The 19,103-nt window shown below is 38.6% G+C and overlaps 1 protein-coding gene across 3 annotated transcripts in view; it reads right to left on the bottom strand.

The window, feature by feature from the left end:
* The window catches only part of nell2a (neural EGFL like 2a), a 442,132-nt gene that overhangs the window by 364,258 nt on the left and 58,771 nt on the right, over positions 1-19,103 (bottom strand). For all 3 annotated transcript variants that reach the window (XM_062035926.1, XM_062035927.1, XM_062035925.1), the window contains one exon: positions 4,109-4,259. In XM_062035926.1, coding sequence (XP_061891910.1) covers positions 4,109-4,259 — 151 coding nt within the window. The remainder of the gene's footprint in view (positions 1-4,108; positions 4,260-19,103) is intronic.

Below are 19,103 nucleotides of genomic sequence, written 5' to 3'. Positions count from 1 at the left end.
GATTGAGTGGGTGAAAAAAAACAATTTTGTGACTTGGGCGTGGCTTGAGTCCTGTGGAGCGGGGCATGAAATTCAGATGGCTGTGACTGATTAGCTCTAATGTTCAAGATCATGTTTTGGTAGTGTTTTATCATGTTTTTAGAGTCTTTGGTTGGAGGTGAGTGATCAAAAGAAAAAGCATTAAAAAAAATCCTGGTCTGGGACGTCATCTTGGAGCTGCCAGGCTGACGGCCGTCTATTTCCGCCCGGAGGGGGAGGAGTTTGCGGGAGCGCCGCGTGCTGTCCGCTCGCCTTCCCTGACGTCCTCGGTCTGGAGCGGCGCTTCCAGGACTGCGGTGACGCAGCGCCGTCCTGGGACCAAATGGAGTAGCGCAGCGTTTCCTCTTCCATAGCGCGCAGGACCGCCCAAGAAGCCTCATCCAAAATGTTTGCGGGAGAACTTTCTTGCTGGTGACATCTGTCAAGGCGTCGACTTTGGCGTGATTTGTTCTCCCGTGGTGCAAATGATTTGGACCGGACATGGCGTGAATTTAAATAAATGATTTAATAATAGACTAAAAAAGGAATAAACAAAAGGCGCGCACGATGGCGGAAGTGCAAAACTTGGCTATAAAAACAAAAACTCGCACAAAGGCAGAACTATGGACAAAAAACAAAACTTGCTAACTATGGCATGAATAAAGAAAACTTACTTGGATGAGAAAAGGGCATGAAAAAGAGCAGCATGGATCATAAGGGTGTGTAGAGATTGTGACCAGGAACTAAAAAGCGTCCAAAAAGCAAACAGCACATGGCCAAACAAAAACATGATCAACACAGACATGACAAAAACATCAGAAAGAGGATTGTTGACTAGCCTGTCATATAAAGCAGGGGTCACCAACGCGGTGCCCGCGGGCACCAGGTAGCCCGTAAGGACAAGATGAGTAGCCCGCTGGCCTGTTCTAAAAATAGCTCAAATAGCAGCACTTACTAGTGAGCTGCCTCTATTTTTTAAATTTTATTTATTTACTAGCAAGCTGGTCTCGCTTTGCTTGACATTTTTGATTCTAAGAGAGACAAAACTCAAATAGAATTTGAAAATCCAAGAAAATATTTTAAAGACTTGGTCTTCACTAACTGACATAGAAACAGAAACAGATAACAGATTTGGTGTCCAGTTCAAAGTGTGACATGATTTGACTTTTGTATATTACATGAGTTATTATTTGTACAAACATGGTGCAAAGTAATTCATGATTTGTTAAAAAATGGTTAGTGGCTAGCTAGTTAAGATGGGTTATTGTGATTTCACAAGACTGTCTTAGAAGTGATCATTTGAAAATGTTCAATTTCAAAAATGTGCACTTAGAGAAAATATAAAAATAGTGTTGCATATTGATATTTATCTGTTTCTATATATATTTATTGTGAGAAATCATTAAGATCAGTGTTTCCACAAAGATAAATATCATTAATTATTAGTAATAACATAGAGTTAAAGGTAAATTGAGCAAATTGGCTATTTCTGGCAATTTATTTAAGTGTGTATCAAACTGGTAGCCCTTCGCATTAATTAGTACCCAAGAAGTAGCTCTTGGTTTCAAAAAGGTTGGTGACCCCTGATATAAAGGATCTTTGACTAACGTTTTTGTATTAGGTGCTTAAAAGCACCGGCCTGTAAGGAGCATTTTGGCATTAACTCCTGTCATATGGAGGATCTTTGACTATTATGGCTGTAGGTCCTTACGGTAGAAAACAGCAGACTACTCTATGACGATCTATTACTCACATTATCACATGGCTTGTGCTTTATTACATGTACATACAAGGCTCAAATTTAACCACGGCAACCACAGCATTAGCTGCGACCGCCCTCGTCACTTGCCGTAATGCTCTAAAAAAATTGACTAACATTGACGGCAAGAATATGCCGTGACCGCCCTTGACTTTTTACTTGTTAATGGACTAGGGATGTAACAATAAATGATAATTCGCGATAAAATTCCCAACAGTTAGTAATACGTCTAATTTTTTAACTACCGAAACCCCGTCATTTATTAATGCATTTTAGGCAACACGAAGTCAGGCGCATGCGCACTAGCCTCGTTTGGCTCGATTATCATGACGGACAAGCGACACAGACTTTGCTCTGGAAATTTCCCCTCTGAGTTAATGTCATTTTCCCTTGCTTCCCGCCGTGCGTTTAGGAGCGCACTGCTGTGTTTAGACGGAGACAGGTGTGGATAATATTGGAGACAGACGCACTTGTCCCCACACTAAAAGTATACGAAGGAGAAAACGATTTGATGTTGCTTTTATTTTCTCAATACAGCGTCCATCAGCTGCTGTGACTGAGAGTTAATGATGTGAGGAAACATGCAGCAGGTGATGTGTCGTGAACGTTGTAACGACTTGTTTATAAAGTCTTTAGTTTGTTTACTGGGATGTTCACTCCTTTATTTAACTGCTAACTGTATCAGTGTTCAAATAACATCAGTACTAGCTCAAATGTTCTGTCATTTCATCAAACTGAACGCAGTCTGTGAAGACTATGTATTCGATGTGAGAGGTGTAACTCCTCTTATTTTTGTTAGCCAAACTGTTGCACTGAACCCCAAGGAGGCGTCAGAGAAGAACAAAGTTTGTTTTTAGACTTCATCTTCATTAGCCAAACTGCTTTGTGTTTTATATTGATATTGAAAAGTAAACACCATGTTTTTTTTACATTACTTGTGTTTTTTTCATGTCACAAAGGTATTATTTCAAAATCCATTCATGTGACATAGCACGTTGTTAATGTGTATAGTTAATTCCTATATGACATATTTCTGCTCAAACTCTTAATGGATCTGTCCCAAGACAGCATCTACATGTACATATGAATGTACATAACTTAAAAAAATAAATACATAATAATAAAATACCTCCCTCTATAAAAATGTAAAATCAGAGATAAAGGCATCATGTAATGAGAAAAAGCTGACAAGTTGATATTAATAATGAATAAAAAAGCACAGTTTATTATTATTTTCTTTCGAGGCAGGGGCTCCAAAGCATGCATGCATGTATATTAGGGCTGCAACAACTAATCAATTAAATCGATTAAAATCGATTATTAAAATAGTTGCCGATTAATTTAGTCATCGATTCTTTGGATCTATGCTATGCGCATGCGCAGAAGCAATTTTTGTTTTATTATTATTATTTTTTATTTCTTATAAACCTTTATTTATAAACTGCAACATGTACAAACAGCTGCTAAACAATAATCAAAATAAGTATGGTGCCAGTATGCTGTTTTTTTTCAATAAAATACTGGAAAAGATAGAAATGTAGTTTGTCTCTTTTATACGATTATTAATCGATGTAATAATCGACAGATTAATCGATTATCAAATTAATCGTTAGTTGCAGCCCTAATATATATATATATATATATATATATATATATATATATATATATATATATATATATATATATACATATATATATATACATACATACATACATACATACATATATATATACATATATATATACATACATACATATATATATATATATATATATATATATATATATATATATATATATATATATATATATATATATATATATATATATATATATATATATATATATATATATATATATATATATATATATATATATACATACATACATACATACATACATACATACATACATACATACATACATACATACATACATACATACATACATACATACATACATATATATATATATATATATATATATATATATATATATACACATACATATAAATAAATTATGTTTGCCTTGGTGCCCTTCCAACTTGCCTCGGAGCCCTAAAATATGAGCCCTCCTTTAAGGCAAATCACTTTAAAAAGTTAAAATTCGAGTCCTGGTATAGTATGATTTTTTTAGGACTATTTGTGACGTAAACATGTTAAAAGTATAGCAGAGCTTTACATTGACATATGAAAAATAGAACCAATAGTTAAGGAAGATGTCCAAACCCTTCAGTCCTTAGCGTTCTGAAAATGCGGTCCGAAGAACAATTTATTTGAGTAGTACTTGTGTGTAATAGCGTAATGTGTGACTTGCTCCGATATTGCTAACCTGTTCTCCGACTGATGGATGGAGAGGATGACCCCTGAGTTGAGGTGCTCTTGTTTGAGGGTCACCAGCACAGTGAACTCTTTCTTGCCTCTCAGCTTCTGGACAATTTGCTCCGAGACCTCGTCCGGAGCTTTTACTTCCCTGGAGGAGCCTGAAAAAATACAAATGTTGATTAGCCTTTATATAAGGAAATATTCAGCTTTTGAAAACAACAAGTACTAACAATGGATTCTACAGTATGAACAATTTGTTTTATTTAGCACAATATTACTGGAGGGGGAGTAGAACCTTACAATCTATTCAGGTCAGGAACAATGGTTGACTATCTGTAAGAAATACTAAACAGGATTTTCCATAAAATATAATGACAACAAAAATATTAAGTTCCATGGTTTATTTTACCAACAGGATAGAGGAGGGGTGTCAAACGTACGAACAGGTTTAATCCGGACCGCAGCTTGCAAAATGAGTTTGCAGAGTATACAAATGAACTGCAATTTTTTAATGAAAGAAACTGCTGTTTTAAATGTCCCCTGGATGTTTGAAATAAATGCAATTTAAGTGTAACTCACATTACACATCACACTGTTTAAGATGAAATGTCAGATGACTGTAAGCACTCTCTGGATTAGCTGCCGCTACCCCAAACAGTGCAGGTACAAGCAATGGCTGCTCCTGTTTTGGCTGGCAGCAGATGGCGACGGTATCGCCGCTCAATACCTTCTTTAATTGTAAATTACCCACTTACAGATAAAATAATGAAACGGTAAGATGCAAAGACTAAAGTCAACTTGATCTTTGTAGTTACAGTTCCGTGCAGTGCTCGCAATTGCTTGAATGCACAATGTGCATACTGAACTCCATTGCAAAAATGTGTGTTTCTACAAATCCCGTTTCCATATGAGTTGGGAAATTGTGTTAGATGTAAATATAAACGGAATAGAATGATTTGCAAATCCTTTTCAACCCACATTCAGTTGAATATGCTACAAAGACAACATATTTGATGTTCAAACTGATAAACATTTTTTTTTTTCAAATAATCATTAACTTTAAAATTTGATGCCAGCAACACGTGACAAAAAAGTTGGGAAAGGTGGCAATAATTACTGATAAAGTTGAGGAATGCTCATCAAACACTTATTTGGAACATCCCACAGGTGGACAGGCAAATTGGGAACAGGTGGGTGCCATGATTGGGTATAAAAGTAGATTCCAAAAATGCTCAGTCATTCACAAACAAGGATGGGGTGAGGGTCACCACTTTGTCAAAAAATGCGTGAGCAAATTGTTGAACAGTTTAAGAAAAACCTTTCTCAACCAGCTATTGCAAGGAATTTAGGGATTTCACCATCTACGGTCCGTAATATCATCAAACGGTTCAAAGAATCTGGAGAAATCACTGCACGTAAGCAGCTAAGCCTGTGACCTTCGAACGTTTTCAGCCGGAAGTTTGCCGGGATATTTAAAATTGTACTTTATAATTTAACCCGGTCGTATTGGCATGTGTTGCAATGTTAAGATTTCATCATTGACATTTAAACTATCAGACTGCGTGGTCGGTAGTAGTGGGTTTCAGTAGGCCTTTAAAACTCTCCTATGCAAGGCGAAAACCGTTTTTCAACAACACCCAGAAACGCCGTCAGCTTCGCTGGGCCTGAGCTCATCGAAGATGGACTGATACAAAGTGGAAAAGTGTTCTGTGGTCTGACGAGTCCACATTTCAAATTGTTTTTGGAAACTGTGGACGTCGTGTCCTCCGGACCAAAGAGGAAAAGAACCATCCGGATTGTTAAAGGCGCAAAGTTGAAAAGCCAGCATCTGTGATGGTATGGAGCTGTATAAGTGCCCAAGACATGGGTAACTTACACATCTGTGAAGGCGTCATTAATGCTGAAAGGTACATACAGGTTTTGGAGCAACATATGTTGCCATCCAAGCAACGTTACCATGGACGCCCCTGCTTATTTCAGCAAGACCATGCCAAGCCACGTGTTACATCAACGTGGCTTCATAGTAAAAGAGTGCGGGTACTAGACTGGCCTGCCTGTAGTCCAGACCTGTCTCCCATTGAAAATGTGTGGCACATTATGAAGCCTAAAATACCACAACGGAGACCCCGGACTGTTGAACAACTTAAGCTGTACATCAAGCAAGAATGGGAAAGAATTCCACCTAAGAAGCTTAAAAAATGTGTCTCCTCAGTTCCCAAACGTTTACTGAGTGTTGTTAAAAGGAAAGGCCATGTAACACAGTGGTGAACATGCCCTTTCCCAACTACTTTGGCACGTGTTGCAGCCATGAAATTCTAAGTTAATTATTATTTGCACAAAAAAAAATAAAGTTTATGAGTTTGAACATCAAATATCTTGTCTTTGTAGTGCATTCAACTGAATATGGGTTGAAAAGGATTTGCAAATCATTGTATTCCGTTTATATTTACATCTAACACAATTTCCCAACTCATATGGAAACGAGGTTTGTACATGTGCTGTTTGTTCTATTTTATTTTATGCTTAAATCTACCAAGTTCACATTGGTTAATTTGGTAGTTATGTTACCTTTAATTCGGCTATAATGGTGTCATTTATTTTGTTTTGAGTATATTATCAATGTATTTGAATGATGATAAATGAGTGTGTTGTGGCAGTTGTAAATCTCACCAATGTGGCAGTTTGAGGAAACACTCGATTGCGTTTCCAAACACGTCTTTATTGGTGAACTGCCAACATGAGAATGTTGAACAGGAAGTGCTTAAAGTTTAATGGCTTTGTAAAAAAAAAATAAAAAAAAATTCTCCTCAGAATGTTCAACTAACCTGAAGTGTTTTGCCAAGAGGATTATTTATAATGTGTACATTTTAAGAATGTGCATGTTCTATTTTTGGCCAAAGTGAAACAAAGCAACAATTTTGAAGTTGTCTTTATTTTTAAGTTATAGGTGGAATTAGGGCTGGACGATTTATCAATATACTCGATATGTCGCGGGTTTGACTCTGTGCGATATAGAAAATGACTATACCGTGATATTGGAGTATACGTTCTCACGCAGTTGCTTTTAGCTGCGGGCATTACACTACAAGCGTTTCCCACTCTTTCTTGTCTCTCCTTCTCACAGAGACGTAAACCAAGTGCACCTTCTTACACACGTCACGTGTGCATTGTCACACGCTCCCGCGGAGCAGACAGGTAGCGTCATGGTAACGTTAGCTGTGATGCTGACGGTGAGGTGCGGGTGGTAATACGAGAGAGAGAGAAGGTGCGAATCTGGTAACAAATGAAGGAAGAATTAATTACCAAGAAAAACAGCACGGAATCCATCGTCCGGCGGTGGTTTGGCTTCAAGCGGGAATATGTTGAACATTTATGCGGCAAAAGCGTTGCTACAAAAAGTAGCAGCACTGCTAATGTAACATCATTTGAAAAGTCACCTGCTAGAGAATGAGGAGTGCTTGAAACTGCATGTCAACATCTCCGGCCGGTGCCACGCCAACAAAATGCCAAAGCAACTATTTCCACATCAACACCATATGAAAAAAAAAAAGTCAACAACTGAAGGAGATAACGTCCGCAGGAACCTACCACATAGCGAAGGACGTACACTATTTGATTTCCTATTATGCAGCTCATTTTTATTTGACAGTTATCGAAATATCTTGTGTGACATCATGCACAAAAGTGCACTTTATTTGTTTTAAACTGTTGTAGTGGCGTTCTGTACAAAAAGTGCACTTTAATTTAGTGTTGTTTTGATAAGTCATCTTGGTGACATCATGCACAAAAGGTGGAGTGTCATCTCCGGGTTGGGGAGGAGATCTTGCCCCAAGTGGAGGAGTTCAAGTACCTCGGAGTCTTGTTCACGAGTGAGGGAAGAGTGGATCGTGAGATCGACAGGCGGATCGGTGCGGCGTCTTCAGTAATGCGGACGCTGTATCGATCCGTTGTGGTGAAGAAGGAGCTGAGCCGGAAGGCAAAGCTCTCAATTTACCGGTCGATCTACGTTCACATCCTCACCTATGGTCATGAGCTTTGGGTTATGACCGAAAGGATGCAAGCGGGTGCAAGCGGCCAAAATTAGTTTCCTCCGCCGGGTGGCAGGGCTCTCCCTTAGAGATAGGGTGAGAAGCTCTGTCATCCGGGAGGAGCTCAAAGTAAAGCCGCTGCTCCTCCACATGGAGAGGAGCCAGAGGAGGTGGTTCGGCCATCTGGTCAGGATGCCACCCGAACGCCTCCCTAGGGAGTTGTTTAGGGCACGTCCGACCGGTAGGAGGCCACGGGGAAGACCCAAGACACGTTGGGTAGACTATGTCTTCGGCTGGCCTGGGAACGCGTCGGGATCCTCCGGGAAGAGCTGGATGAACTGGCTGGGGAGAGGGAAGTCTAGGATTCCCTGCTTAGGCTGCTGCCCCCGCGACCCGACCTCGGATAAGTGGAAGAAGATGGATGGATGGATGGATGGATATGCCATGATTTCACCAGTCCGGCCCACGTGGGAAAATATTTTCCTCCATACCCCCGTGGGATAGAGCAATGTTTTAATAACCTTGAAACGTTTTTAACAGTCATACAAGTGTATAAAAAGTTGACATAGGCACAAAAAAAAAAAGCCACAAAAACCAAAGAAAACCGCACACATCCTTTGATGTTGCTCGATGTTCCATGTAGTTTTGTACTCTGTAGCTATTTTCCTTCAATTGTATGTAATAGATTTATCTTGCCTGAGTGCCATGCAAACGCAGCGGCGATAGATCACAATACAATCTCTGCCAGAAGCAAGGGTATTCAAACTTAATGCTCTCTTTACATTATTAAACAATGAGGGGGAGGAAGGAGTAATTATAGAAAACATTTCCTTGTCGGCGACATATAACAAAGTGATACTAAAATATGTTGAGATGTAAACGACCTGGCATTTTTTTTAAACTTGCCATCAAACGGGGTCTTTTCTGGCACCTCTTGTTCGGGCTATGAATATTTGACATGCTTTTTATTGTGACTGTGGTTGAATGTGAATCCATTAATGTAAAATCCAAGCTCAAAAAATGTTATTGCTCCAACAATCTGAAGTGAGCCAAGGAGAAGAAATGAAAAGGGGTCACACTTCTGGTGTGACGGACCACTTTTTCAGTTGCAGTTAGCTTGTAGGCTCGCCATTCCCACCCGCTCTGCGTCTCCAACTCTATTCCGACTTCAATGGCGCTTTAATGGAGACATCAATAAATGATGACATTTCTCAGAAGCAATCACATCAGCAGGTTCACTTGCAGCCACAGGATGCATGCAAGATGCCCGGGCAGGCGCATTTAGGAGCTCCAGGAAGCTCACGTTGTTGGCGGCGTGTCCTCAGTTGAATAGCTTATTTGCAGATGATGAGAGGACGCAATTAACACAACGCAATGAGAAATGGCAAACTAGACCCTGATGAAAACATTTTGGTTGGATATGTGAGCGTAAAATGAAGGAATTTGTCTGGCAACAATGCATGATGGCCACAACTTCTTCAAAGAAAGACATTAACTTGTTACACATTTGATTTTCCTATTCTACACGCTAAAAAAAACATAAAATGGTGTGTATTATTGGTGGGCGTGTTGTAGAATTGGTATAAAGTGCAAAAGTGGTGCAGATTGCTCTATTTAAACACATCTTTTGCAGCTACGAGTAACACTCATTTCCCTCCACATTCATGACATCATATGACAACAGTGCAACCTGTGCTGTTTTGTTGTGTTGTAGAATATGCAGCACACACACATGTATACCACAAATGTGTGAGCTAGCCAGGGGTCCCCAACTTTTCTTGCACCAGGGACCCGTTAATAAAGGCATTCTTTTCGTGGACTAGCGTTCTAGATAAATGAAGCAAAAAAAAAAGTGGATTAAAAATACAACTCACCATAACATTGAATGAGTGTATACATATATATATACATAGATACATATGTGTGTATATATATATATATATATATATATATATATATATATATATATATATATATATATATATATATATATATATATATATATATATATATATATATATATATATATAGGCGACTTGTCCAGGGTGAATCCCGCCTTCCGCCCGTATGTAGCTGAGATAGGCTCCAGCACCCCCCGCGAACCCGAAGGGAATAAGCGGTAGAAAATGGATGGATGGATATATATATATATATATATATATATATATATACATTATATATATGCATAGATACATATGTGTGTGTATATATAGATACATATGTGTGTATATATATATATATATATATATATATATATACATATGTGTGTGTATATATATATTATATATATACACACACATATGTATCTATGCATATATATAATGTATATATATGCAATGTTGACTAATAAAACAAAGCTGTTTATTTTTCTTTCAAACTGTCATTGCTCAAAACATAATATTAATTCAAAATTAATTATATTATGAATTATTGACCTATCCAAGGTTCCGATTACTTTACATCAAATATTCCAGTAAGAAAAATATTTTTGGTGGAAGATTTTTGCAAATTTGATAAATAAATAACCCAAAAATGTATATTTTGTTGTTTTCTTACTGTACCGAAAATGAACCGAACCGTGACCTCTAAACCGAGGATATATATATATATATATATATATATATATATATATATATATATATATATATATATATATATATATATATATACACACAGTATATACATTAGGGCTGTGAATCTATGGGTGTCTCACGATTCAATTCAAAATCGATTTTTTTTTCAATTCAACACGATTCTCGATTCAAAAACGATTTTTTCCCGATTCAAAAGGATTCTCTATTCATTCAATGCATAGAATTTCAGCAGGATCTACCCCAGTCTGCTGACATGCAAGCAGAGTAGTAGATTTTAGTAAAAAGCTTTTATAATTGTAAAGGAAAATGTTTTATCAACTGATTGCAATAATGTAAATTTGTTTTAACTAATAAATGAACAAAAAATATGACTTATTTTATCTTTGTGAAAATATTGGACACAGTGTGTTGTCAAGCTTATGAGATGTGATGCAAGTGTAAGCCACTGTGACACTATTGTTCTTTTTTTTTTATTATTATAAATGTCTAATGACACCACCCTCATCGGGCTCATCTCGGATGGCGATGAGTCCGCCTACAGGAGAGAGGTGGACCGGCTGGCGTCCTGGTGCAGCCTCAACAACCTGCAGCTGAACGCCCAGAAAACAGTGGAGATGATCATGGACTTCAGGAAAGTCACAGCCCCACCATCCCCCCTCACCCTGATTGACTCTTCCACCCCCGTCCCCATTGTGGACTCCTTCCGTTTCTTGGGCACCACCATCACCCAAGACCTCAAGTGGGAGCCGACCATCAGCTCCCTCATCAAGAAGGCGCAGCAGAGGATGTACTTCCTGCGGCAGCTGAAGAAACTTAAGGTGCCTACAGAGATGCTGGTGCAGTTTTACTCAGCCATCATAGAGTCCATCCTGACCTCCTCCATCACAGTGTGGTTCCCCGGCGCCACAGTCCAGGATAAGCATAGAATGCAGCGCATCGTACATGCTGCTGAGAAGGTGATTGGCTGCAAGCTCCCATCCCTCCAGGACTTGTTCTCCTCCAGGACCAGGAGGCTTGTGGGTCGGATCACAGCTGACTCTTTTCACCCTGGACACACACTATTCTCCCCTCTCCCCTCAGGCAGGAGACTACGCTCCATCCAGACCCACACCTCCCGCCACCTGAACAGTTTTTTCCCCTCGGCCATCAGGCACATGAACAATAACTCCTAACAGTAGCTCCTTGAATTCCTTCTAAGTCTATAACAAGATCTGATAGCTCAGTTACAGCTCTTTTTATTACCAAATATGTGTTATATGTGTGGTTTATGTTGCACAATTGCACCAAGAAAAATTCCTAGTTTGTGGACCCGTTCTCAAACAATGGCAATAAAACTATTCTGATTCTGATTCCGATAATGATAATGTCAATGAGGGATTTTTAATCACTGCTATGTTGAAATTGTAACTAATATTGATACTGTTGTTGATAATATTCATTTTTTGTTTCACTACTTTTGGTTTGTTCTGTGTCGTGTTTGTGTCTCCTCTCAATTGCTCTGTTTATTGCAGTTCTGAGTGTTGCTGGGTCGGGTTTGGTTTTGGAATTGGATTGCATTGTTATGGTATTGATGTGTATTGTTTTGTTGGATTAATTAATTTAAAAAATAAATAAATAAATAAATAAATACATTTTAAATAAAAATAATAAAATAATCGATTTTTTAAAAAATGAGAATCGATTATGAATCGCACAACGTGAGAATCGCGATTCGAATTCAAATCTATTTTTTCCCACACCCCTAATATACATATACATACACAAATATATACATATATACACAATAGGGTTGTACGGTATACCGGTATTAGTATAGTACCGCGATACTAATTCATCATATTCGGTACTATACCGCCTCTAAAAAATACCGACCTTATTCAGCCTGTTGTTCACTATTCTTGATTTATTTTAAATTGCCTTTCAAATGTCTAGTCTTGGTGTTGGGTTTTATCAAAAATAAATTTCCCCCAAAAATGCGACTTATACTCCAGTGCGATTTATATGTTTTTTTTCCTTCTTTGTTATGCGACTTATTGTGCGACTTATACTCCGAAAAATACGGTATATTATGTTTATATACTCAGGAAATATGTCCCTGGACATATGAAGACTTTGAATATTACCAATGTATCGGATCGCTCCCCAAATTTGTGGTATCATCCAAAACTAATGTAAAACATCCAAACAGAAGAATAAGTGATTATTACATTTTTACAGAAGTGAAGATAGAACATATCAAAAGAGAAAGTAAGCAGGTATTAACAGTAAATGAACAAGTAGATTAATAATCCATTTTCTACCACTTGTCCTCCACTTGCAATTTTTTGTGGTCCCCTTTATTTAGAAAAGTATCGAAAAGTACAGAAAAGTATCAAAATACATTTTGGACCGGTACCGGTACCAAAATATTGGTATCGGGACAACAATAATACACAAATATATATATATATATATATATATATATATATATATATATATATATATATATATATATATATATACATATACTACTACTATGGTGACTTTATTCTTGTTCTGTCTTAAGCTGATGTCGTACAGCAACCTACTGTAATTATATATATATATATATATATATATATATATATATATATATATATATATATATATATATATATATATATATATATGTCTTTACATGATTTAATTTGTATTATTAGGGACCGAGTCCCTTTGGGACAGAGGACCCTATTGTATTTCTAGCGTTTTATTATTATACCGCCGCCTCTTTGAGCTGTAATTTGACCCCCTTAACATGCTTCAAAACTCACCAAATTGGACACACACGTCAGAACTGGCGAAAATTGCGATCTAATCAATAAACCAAACCCCAAAACTCAAAATTGCGCTCTAGTGCCCCCTAGGAAGAAAACACAGACAAAACTGCCTGTAACTCCCGGGTAGGAATGTCGTAGAGACATGAAACAAAAAGCTCTATGTAGGTCTCACTTAGACCTATATTTCAGACACTGACAACCCCCAGCAAAAATCAACAGGAAGTTTGCAATTCCCCCTTCAAAACAAAAGTTGTGTAAAAACAATCACCTTTTTTCAAACATTATCTCCTCTGAGCGCATTTGTCGTGTCGGCTTCAAATTAGCACAGGAGAGAGATTGAACCCTTTTCATTAAAAGTTGATGAAAGAGTTTTAATTACTGCTCCGGTTTGGATTTTATGAGCCTTTAAAGTCGGTCCCGTCCATCGCTGCTTGCAGCTTTAATTATATCTGAGTCTGTGTTTTGTATTGTACTGTTTTTGTCTAAAGTTGGTGCTGTCTAACTTCACTTTTAATGGACTTTGCTTTACATACCATCAACCTGCCAAGGACTGCAGATGGAAATTAGCCTTTGGCTACAATCTGGCACGTTTACATTTTATACTGTATGTTCATGTATGTGCATTTTCCCATGTAACAAAAATATAACAAATATAACAAATTATGTCTTCCTAGTAGGGGTGTTATTATACATCTATGAAGAAGCTTATTGGTGTGTTTAATGAGAAAAGCAGAAGTTAAGTTAGAGAAATTGTGATCTAAATAAATTATTAAATGTTTCTGTGCGGCCCGATAGCAAATGCGTCACGGACCGGTACATGTCCCTGGACCGGTACTAGTCCCTGGACCGGTACTAGTCCCTGGACCAGTGGTTGGGGACCATTGATCTAGACCAGGGGGTGGCAACCCTCTTTAGTGCCGCCCTAGTGGCTCCCTGGAGCTTTTTCAAAAATGTGTGAAAATGGAAAAAGATCAGGGAAAAATAAATGTTTTGTTTTAATATATTTTCTGCAGGAGGACAAACATGACACAAACCTCCCTAATTGTTAGAAATCCCACTGTTTGTTATACATGCTTCACTGATGAGAGTATTTGGCGAGCGCCGTTGTGTCCTACAAATGTCATCGGTCCTTGAATTCACCGTACTTTGTTTACATGAACAACTTTCTCCGATGCTGCCACAGAAAGATATGTTTTATGCCACTCCTTTAGCCTTGATAAATCACACTGCGAGTGCTAAATGATTATATTTGCACCTACTCCCAGTATTGGGGGCGTTCTGATTATCAGCATATATTCTCCATATACAGGTGCACAAACACGCTGAATGTATCGCGCTCTATATTTTGCTCATTTAGGAGACACAAGCTCACGAGCTTAGTAGATCCGTTTTAGATGGATAGATAATGTCTGGTAAATTTACTCCAGAAATTGTTCCTGGTTGGGCGTGCCTGGAACAGCTTACTAGGGAGGTGTCCGGAAGTCATCTGGACCAGATGCCCAAGTCACAAAGCAAATCAACACTGAGCTCCTAAATCCCTTTCTGTCCGTAATGTTTATTTCCCAACTTATTTATGTTGGACCAGGAAGAGTATTGTCGGTGTGGAAGACCATAATGTTTCATGCATTTCTATAGCCAGCACAACATCAATACAGTGTCATTGGATGCAATAGGGGCTTGTGCCTGGTAATAAATAGTCTGAAACACTGAACACAAATGGCCCATATACACGCTGATCTGGAAAATCAATGAGGCAATTCCTGAAGGAATCTCCAATGCTGAAGTTGAACTGAAATCCTGGATTTTTTTTTGAATTGTTGAAGTAGAGCACAAAATTCCTGAATGTTTTGAAGTTGGAACAGTTTGAATCAGATGAAAAATGTGGGAGTTATGGAACTTTGAACAATGTCCCTTTGATTTCAAAGGGAATTCCCCCAAATTTTAGAATTTCCGGAAAAGCGGGACTTTTTTTTGAAAATGGTAAAAAACATGAATGGCCTGAAAGAGTTGAAATGGTTGGTGTTAGAATTTTTCAAATCGGTAGAAAAATTTTGAATTACTAACATGTTGAATTGAGAAATGGTATTACGGAATTCCTGGAAGACCAGGAACTCTGGAAAATCCCGGAATTTTTTTGAAGTTGGAAAAAATTTAGATTTAATTTCCAGGATGGTGGAATGTGTTGAAGGTGGAATGGTTTGAATCGGTTGAAAAATGTGGAAATGAGGGAAGTTTGAAAAATGGCCAGTTCATTTTGAATGGGAAAAATGTCCTGGAAAACCTGGAATTCTGGGAAATCTGGGAATTTTTGGAATTTGTCAAGGAAAAGCCCGCGATTCCCGAATAGGCTGAACAGTTTGAAGTTCGAACAGTTTGAATCGGGTGAAAAATGTGGAAGCTAGAGCGCGCCAAAACTGAGCTACTGTGTTGAACAATTTCCCTTGTGGATCATTAAAGTTTGTCTTAGTCCAAGTCTAAGTCTAAGAAGTTAAAGAAGTTTAATAAATAGATGAATATTTGGTGTAGAAAATGCTTTGGAGCATTCACACAATAATTATTGTTGATTGCATGATGCCGAATCAAAGCTGTTTGGAATAAATATAAACAAATTGCTGGGTTCAGCCTGTTGTCCCCCACCATGTGTTGAACCACAAATGGGGGATGCTGACATGAGGGAGAAGCAGCGCAGTGGGAGCAGGTGTCAGGGCGGGTCTACGCTGCGAGGAGGTTGATGAGGCAATGGTGGGGGAGGGACCGCCGGTATTGGGCGGCGCCCCGGCTAGGCAACCATGAGGTTTTGATCTATGAGTGGATGATTCTCATCAGCAGGTTGAAGGGGGGAATGAAAGCGTGGGCAGGGTGCTTCAAATGAGACTTGGAGAGGGGTCAGAGGGCGAAAGCATTTTTACGGAGATTGAGTGATGAGCGTGAAATGAAGGAACGTGTATGGACACCAGATTTTAGCTCTTTGCCATGGGTAAAAAACACTCAGAGTCAAAATGAAGATTTTTCCAGCGCTCTAGATCCCAGCCATAACGGTAGATGATTTCCTTTTGTTTCCATTTGTATTTCCAGTCATGTACAGTCAAACCATTTGGACATCCCATGGTGACTGCATTTGTTTGCGTAAGCTGGCCAAAGCAGGCCAAAGCAGGCAAAAGCAGGCCAATATTCATCACATGGACAAAGATAAGACCTTCTGGAGGAAAGTTCTGTGGTCAGATGAAACAAACATTGACCTATTTGGCCACAATACCCAGCAATATGTTTGGAGGAAAAAAGGTGAGGCTTTTAATCCCAGGAACACCATGCCACCGTCAAGCATGGTGGTGGTAGTATTATGCTCTGGGCCTGTTTTGCTGCCAATGGAACTGGTGCTTTACAGGGAGTAAATGGGACAATGAAAAAGGAGGATTACCTCCAAATTCTTCAGGACAACCTAAAATCATCAGCCTGGCGGTTGGGTCTTGGGCGCAGTTGGGTGTTCCAACAGGACAATGACCCCAAACACACGTCAAAAGTGGTAAAGAAATGGCTAAATCAGGCTAGAATTAAGGTTTTAGAATGGCCTTCTCAAAGTCCTGACTTAAACGTGTGGACAATGCTGAAGAAACAAGTCTATGTCAGAAAACCAACAAATTTAGCTGAACTGCACCAATTTTGTCAAGAGGAGTGGTTCAAAATTCAACCAGAAGCTTGTGGGTGGCTACCAAAAGTGCCTTATTGCAGTGAAACTTGCCAAGGGACATGTAAGCAAATATTAACAATACTGTATGTATACTTTTGACCCAGCAGATTTGGTCACATTTTCAGTAGACCCATAATAAATTCATAAAAGAACCAAACTTCATGAATATTTTTTGTGACCAACAAGTATATGCTCCAATCACTCTATCACAAAAAAATAAGAGTTGTAGAAATTATTGGAAACTCAAGACAGCCATGACATTGTGTTCCTTACGGGTGTATGTAAACTTTTGACCACGACTGTATATATAGCCTATTATGTTGAAGAGGTTAATTTAGCCTACTAATGTGTATTTATAAGTGGTTGATTTATATAGGCTAGTAAGGTAAAGTTTTGTACCTGACAAGTTTCGGCTATCTTGATCTGCAGAGGTGTCACGTGATGTTAGCGTGACGTCATCTGTGACGTGTTACATGGATTGTTCCATCCCACCTGAAGTGGTGGGATGGCGGTGTCCCCTGGTGTGCGCCGGGGGTAGGGCGCACACCAGATGACAGATGACGTCACGCTAACATCACGTGACACCTCTGATGAAGGCTGCAGAAGCAAGATAGCCGAAACTTGTCAGGTACAAAACTTTACCTTACTAGCCTGTATAAATCAAGCACTTATAAATATATAGCCTATTATTTGTGCACTATTGACAAGTGATGTGCCGAAAATTCGACCACCAAAAAAGGACTTTGATCCCCGAAAACAGTGCTGCCGAACCCGGATGTAAACAGAACGCACACCATTGTCTGGAGCGTTGTCAGCATGTCTGTGATGTGGACGTAACCTGATATACCCGTGGACAGAGATCTACGAAATATTAAGAGGACAGTGGCGGCTTTTAAGAAGAGAAAGTTCAACTGGAGCAGCGCGAAGCAAGTGTGACGTCATGCTCGCTTCAGCCTCTTTAGACAGGGACATGGAGGACAGTAGTAGAGTTTCTAAACACAACTACATTCTATAAATAACAGCAAAAGAAGATTACATTTGTTGCTAGTAGTTTTTAATTTTAAAAAAGTCATTAAAAGTCTTTAAAATGACACTTGAAAAATTCTCAATTGGAAATATGGCAAAACGGAATAAAAACATATCTTAATACTAATAAATACATATTTGTTTTTTAAATGTAGGTATACAATTTTTGAGCCTTTGTATCCAATCCAAACAACTTTATTTATACAGCACATTTTAGAAAAAAATTTAAGTTTCACAAAGTGCTGCACAGGAGTTAAAACACACATTTAGAAACAGGATAAAACTAAGGTGAGTCAATTGTATAAAACACTAGTGAAATGTTTTATTTTTATTTTTTAATCATATCACCATAGCAGATCGTGCAAACGATTTGATGATGTCATGGTGACCACGCCCATAACCACCCACCCACCACCACAGGTATCATGGCAGTCTAGGGGAAACCCTTAATCTAGCATGTTCTTCTCTGTGTTATTATAGAATGTACTCGTGTTTGGAGACTCTACTTCTGTCCCTCCATGTCCCCGACTAAAGAGGCTGAAGCGAGCATGACGTCACACTTGCTTGGCGCTGTTGCTCCAGTTTCACTTTCTCTTCTTAAAAGCCGTCACTGTCCTCTTAATATTTGCACATTTTGTAGATGGGTGTGCGCAGGTAGATCTGCAATATATATATAAAAATCTCTGACGATCTGACACTTCATTTCTGTTTGTTTTCCTTGTTTTTGTATTTACTTCCTATGAGTGCTCTTATTTTGGTTTCCACTTCCTGCTTGTTCCGCTGAGAACTGTTTTTTTCCTCACCTGCCGTTGATTGGCAGCCGGTCCACACCTGCTGCCAATCAGCATATGTTCTATTTATGCCTTGTCTC

Source organism: Entelurus aequoreus, linkage group LG24 (assembly GCF_033978785.1).
Source record: "Entelurus aequoreus isolate RoL-2023_Sb linkage group LG24, RoL_Eaeq_v1.1, whole genome shotgun sequence".
In the NCBI taxonomy this organism is placed as follows: Eukaryota; Metazoa; Chordata; class Actinopteri; order Syngnathiformes; family Syngnathidae; genus Entelurus; species Entelurus aequoreus.
The sequence above is the reverse complement of the archived record's forward strand: the minus strand, read 5'-3'. Positions and strand labels throughout refer to the sequence as shown.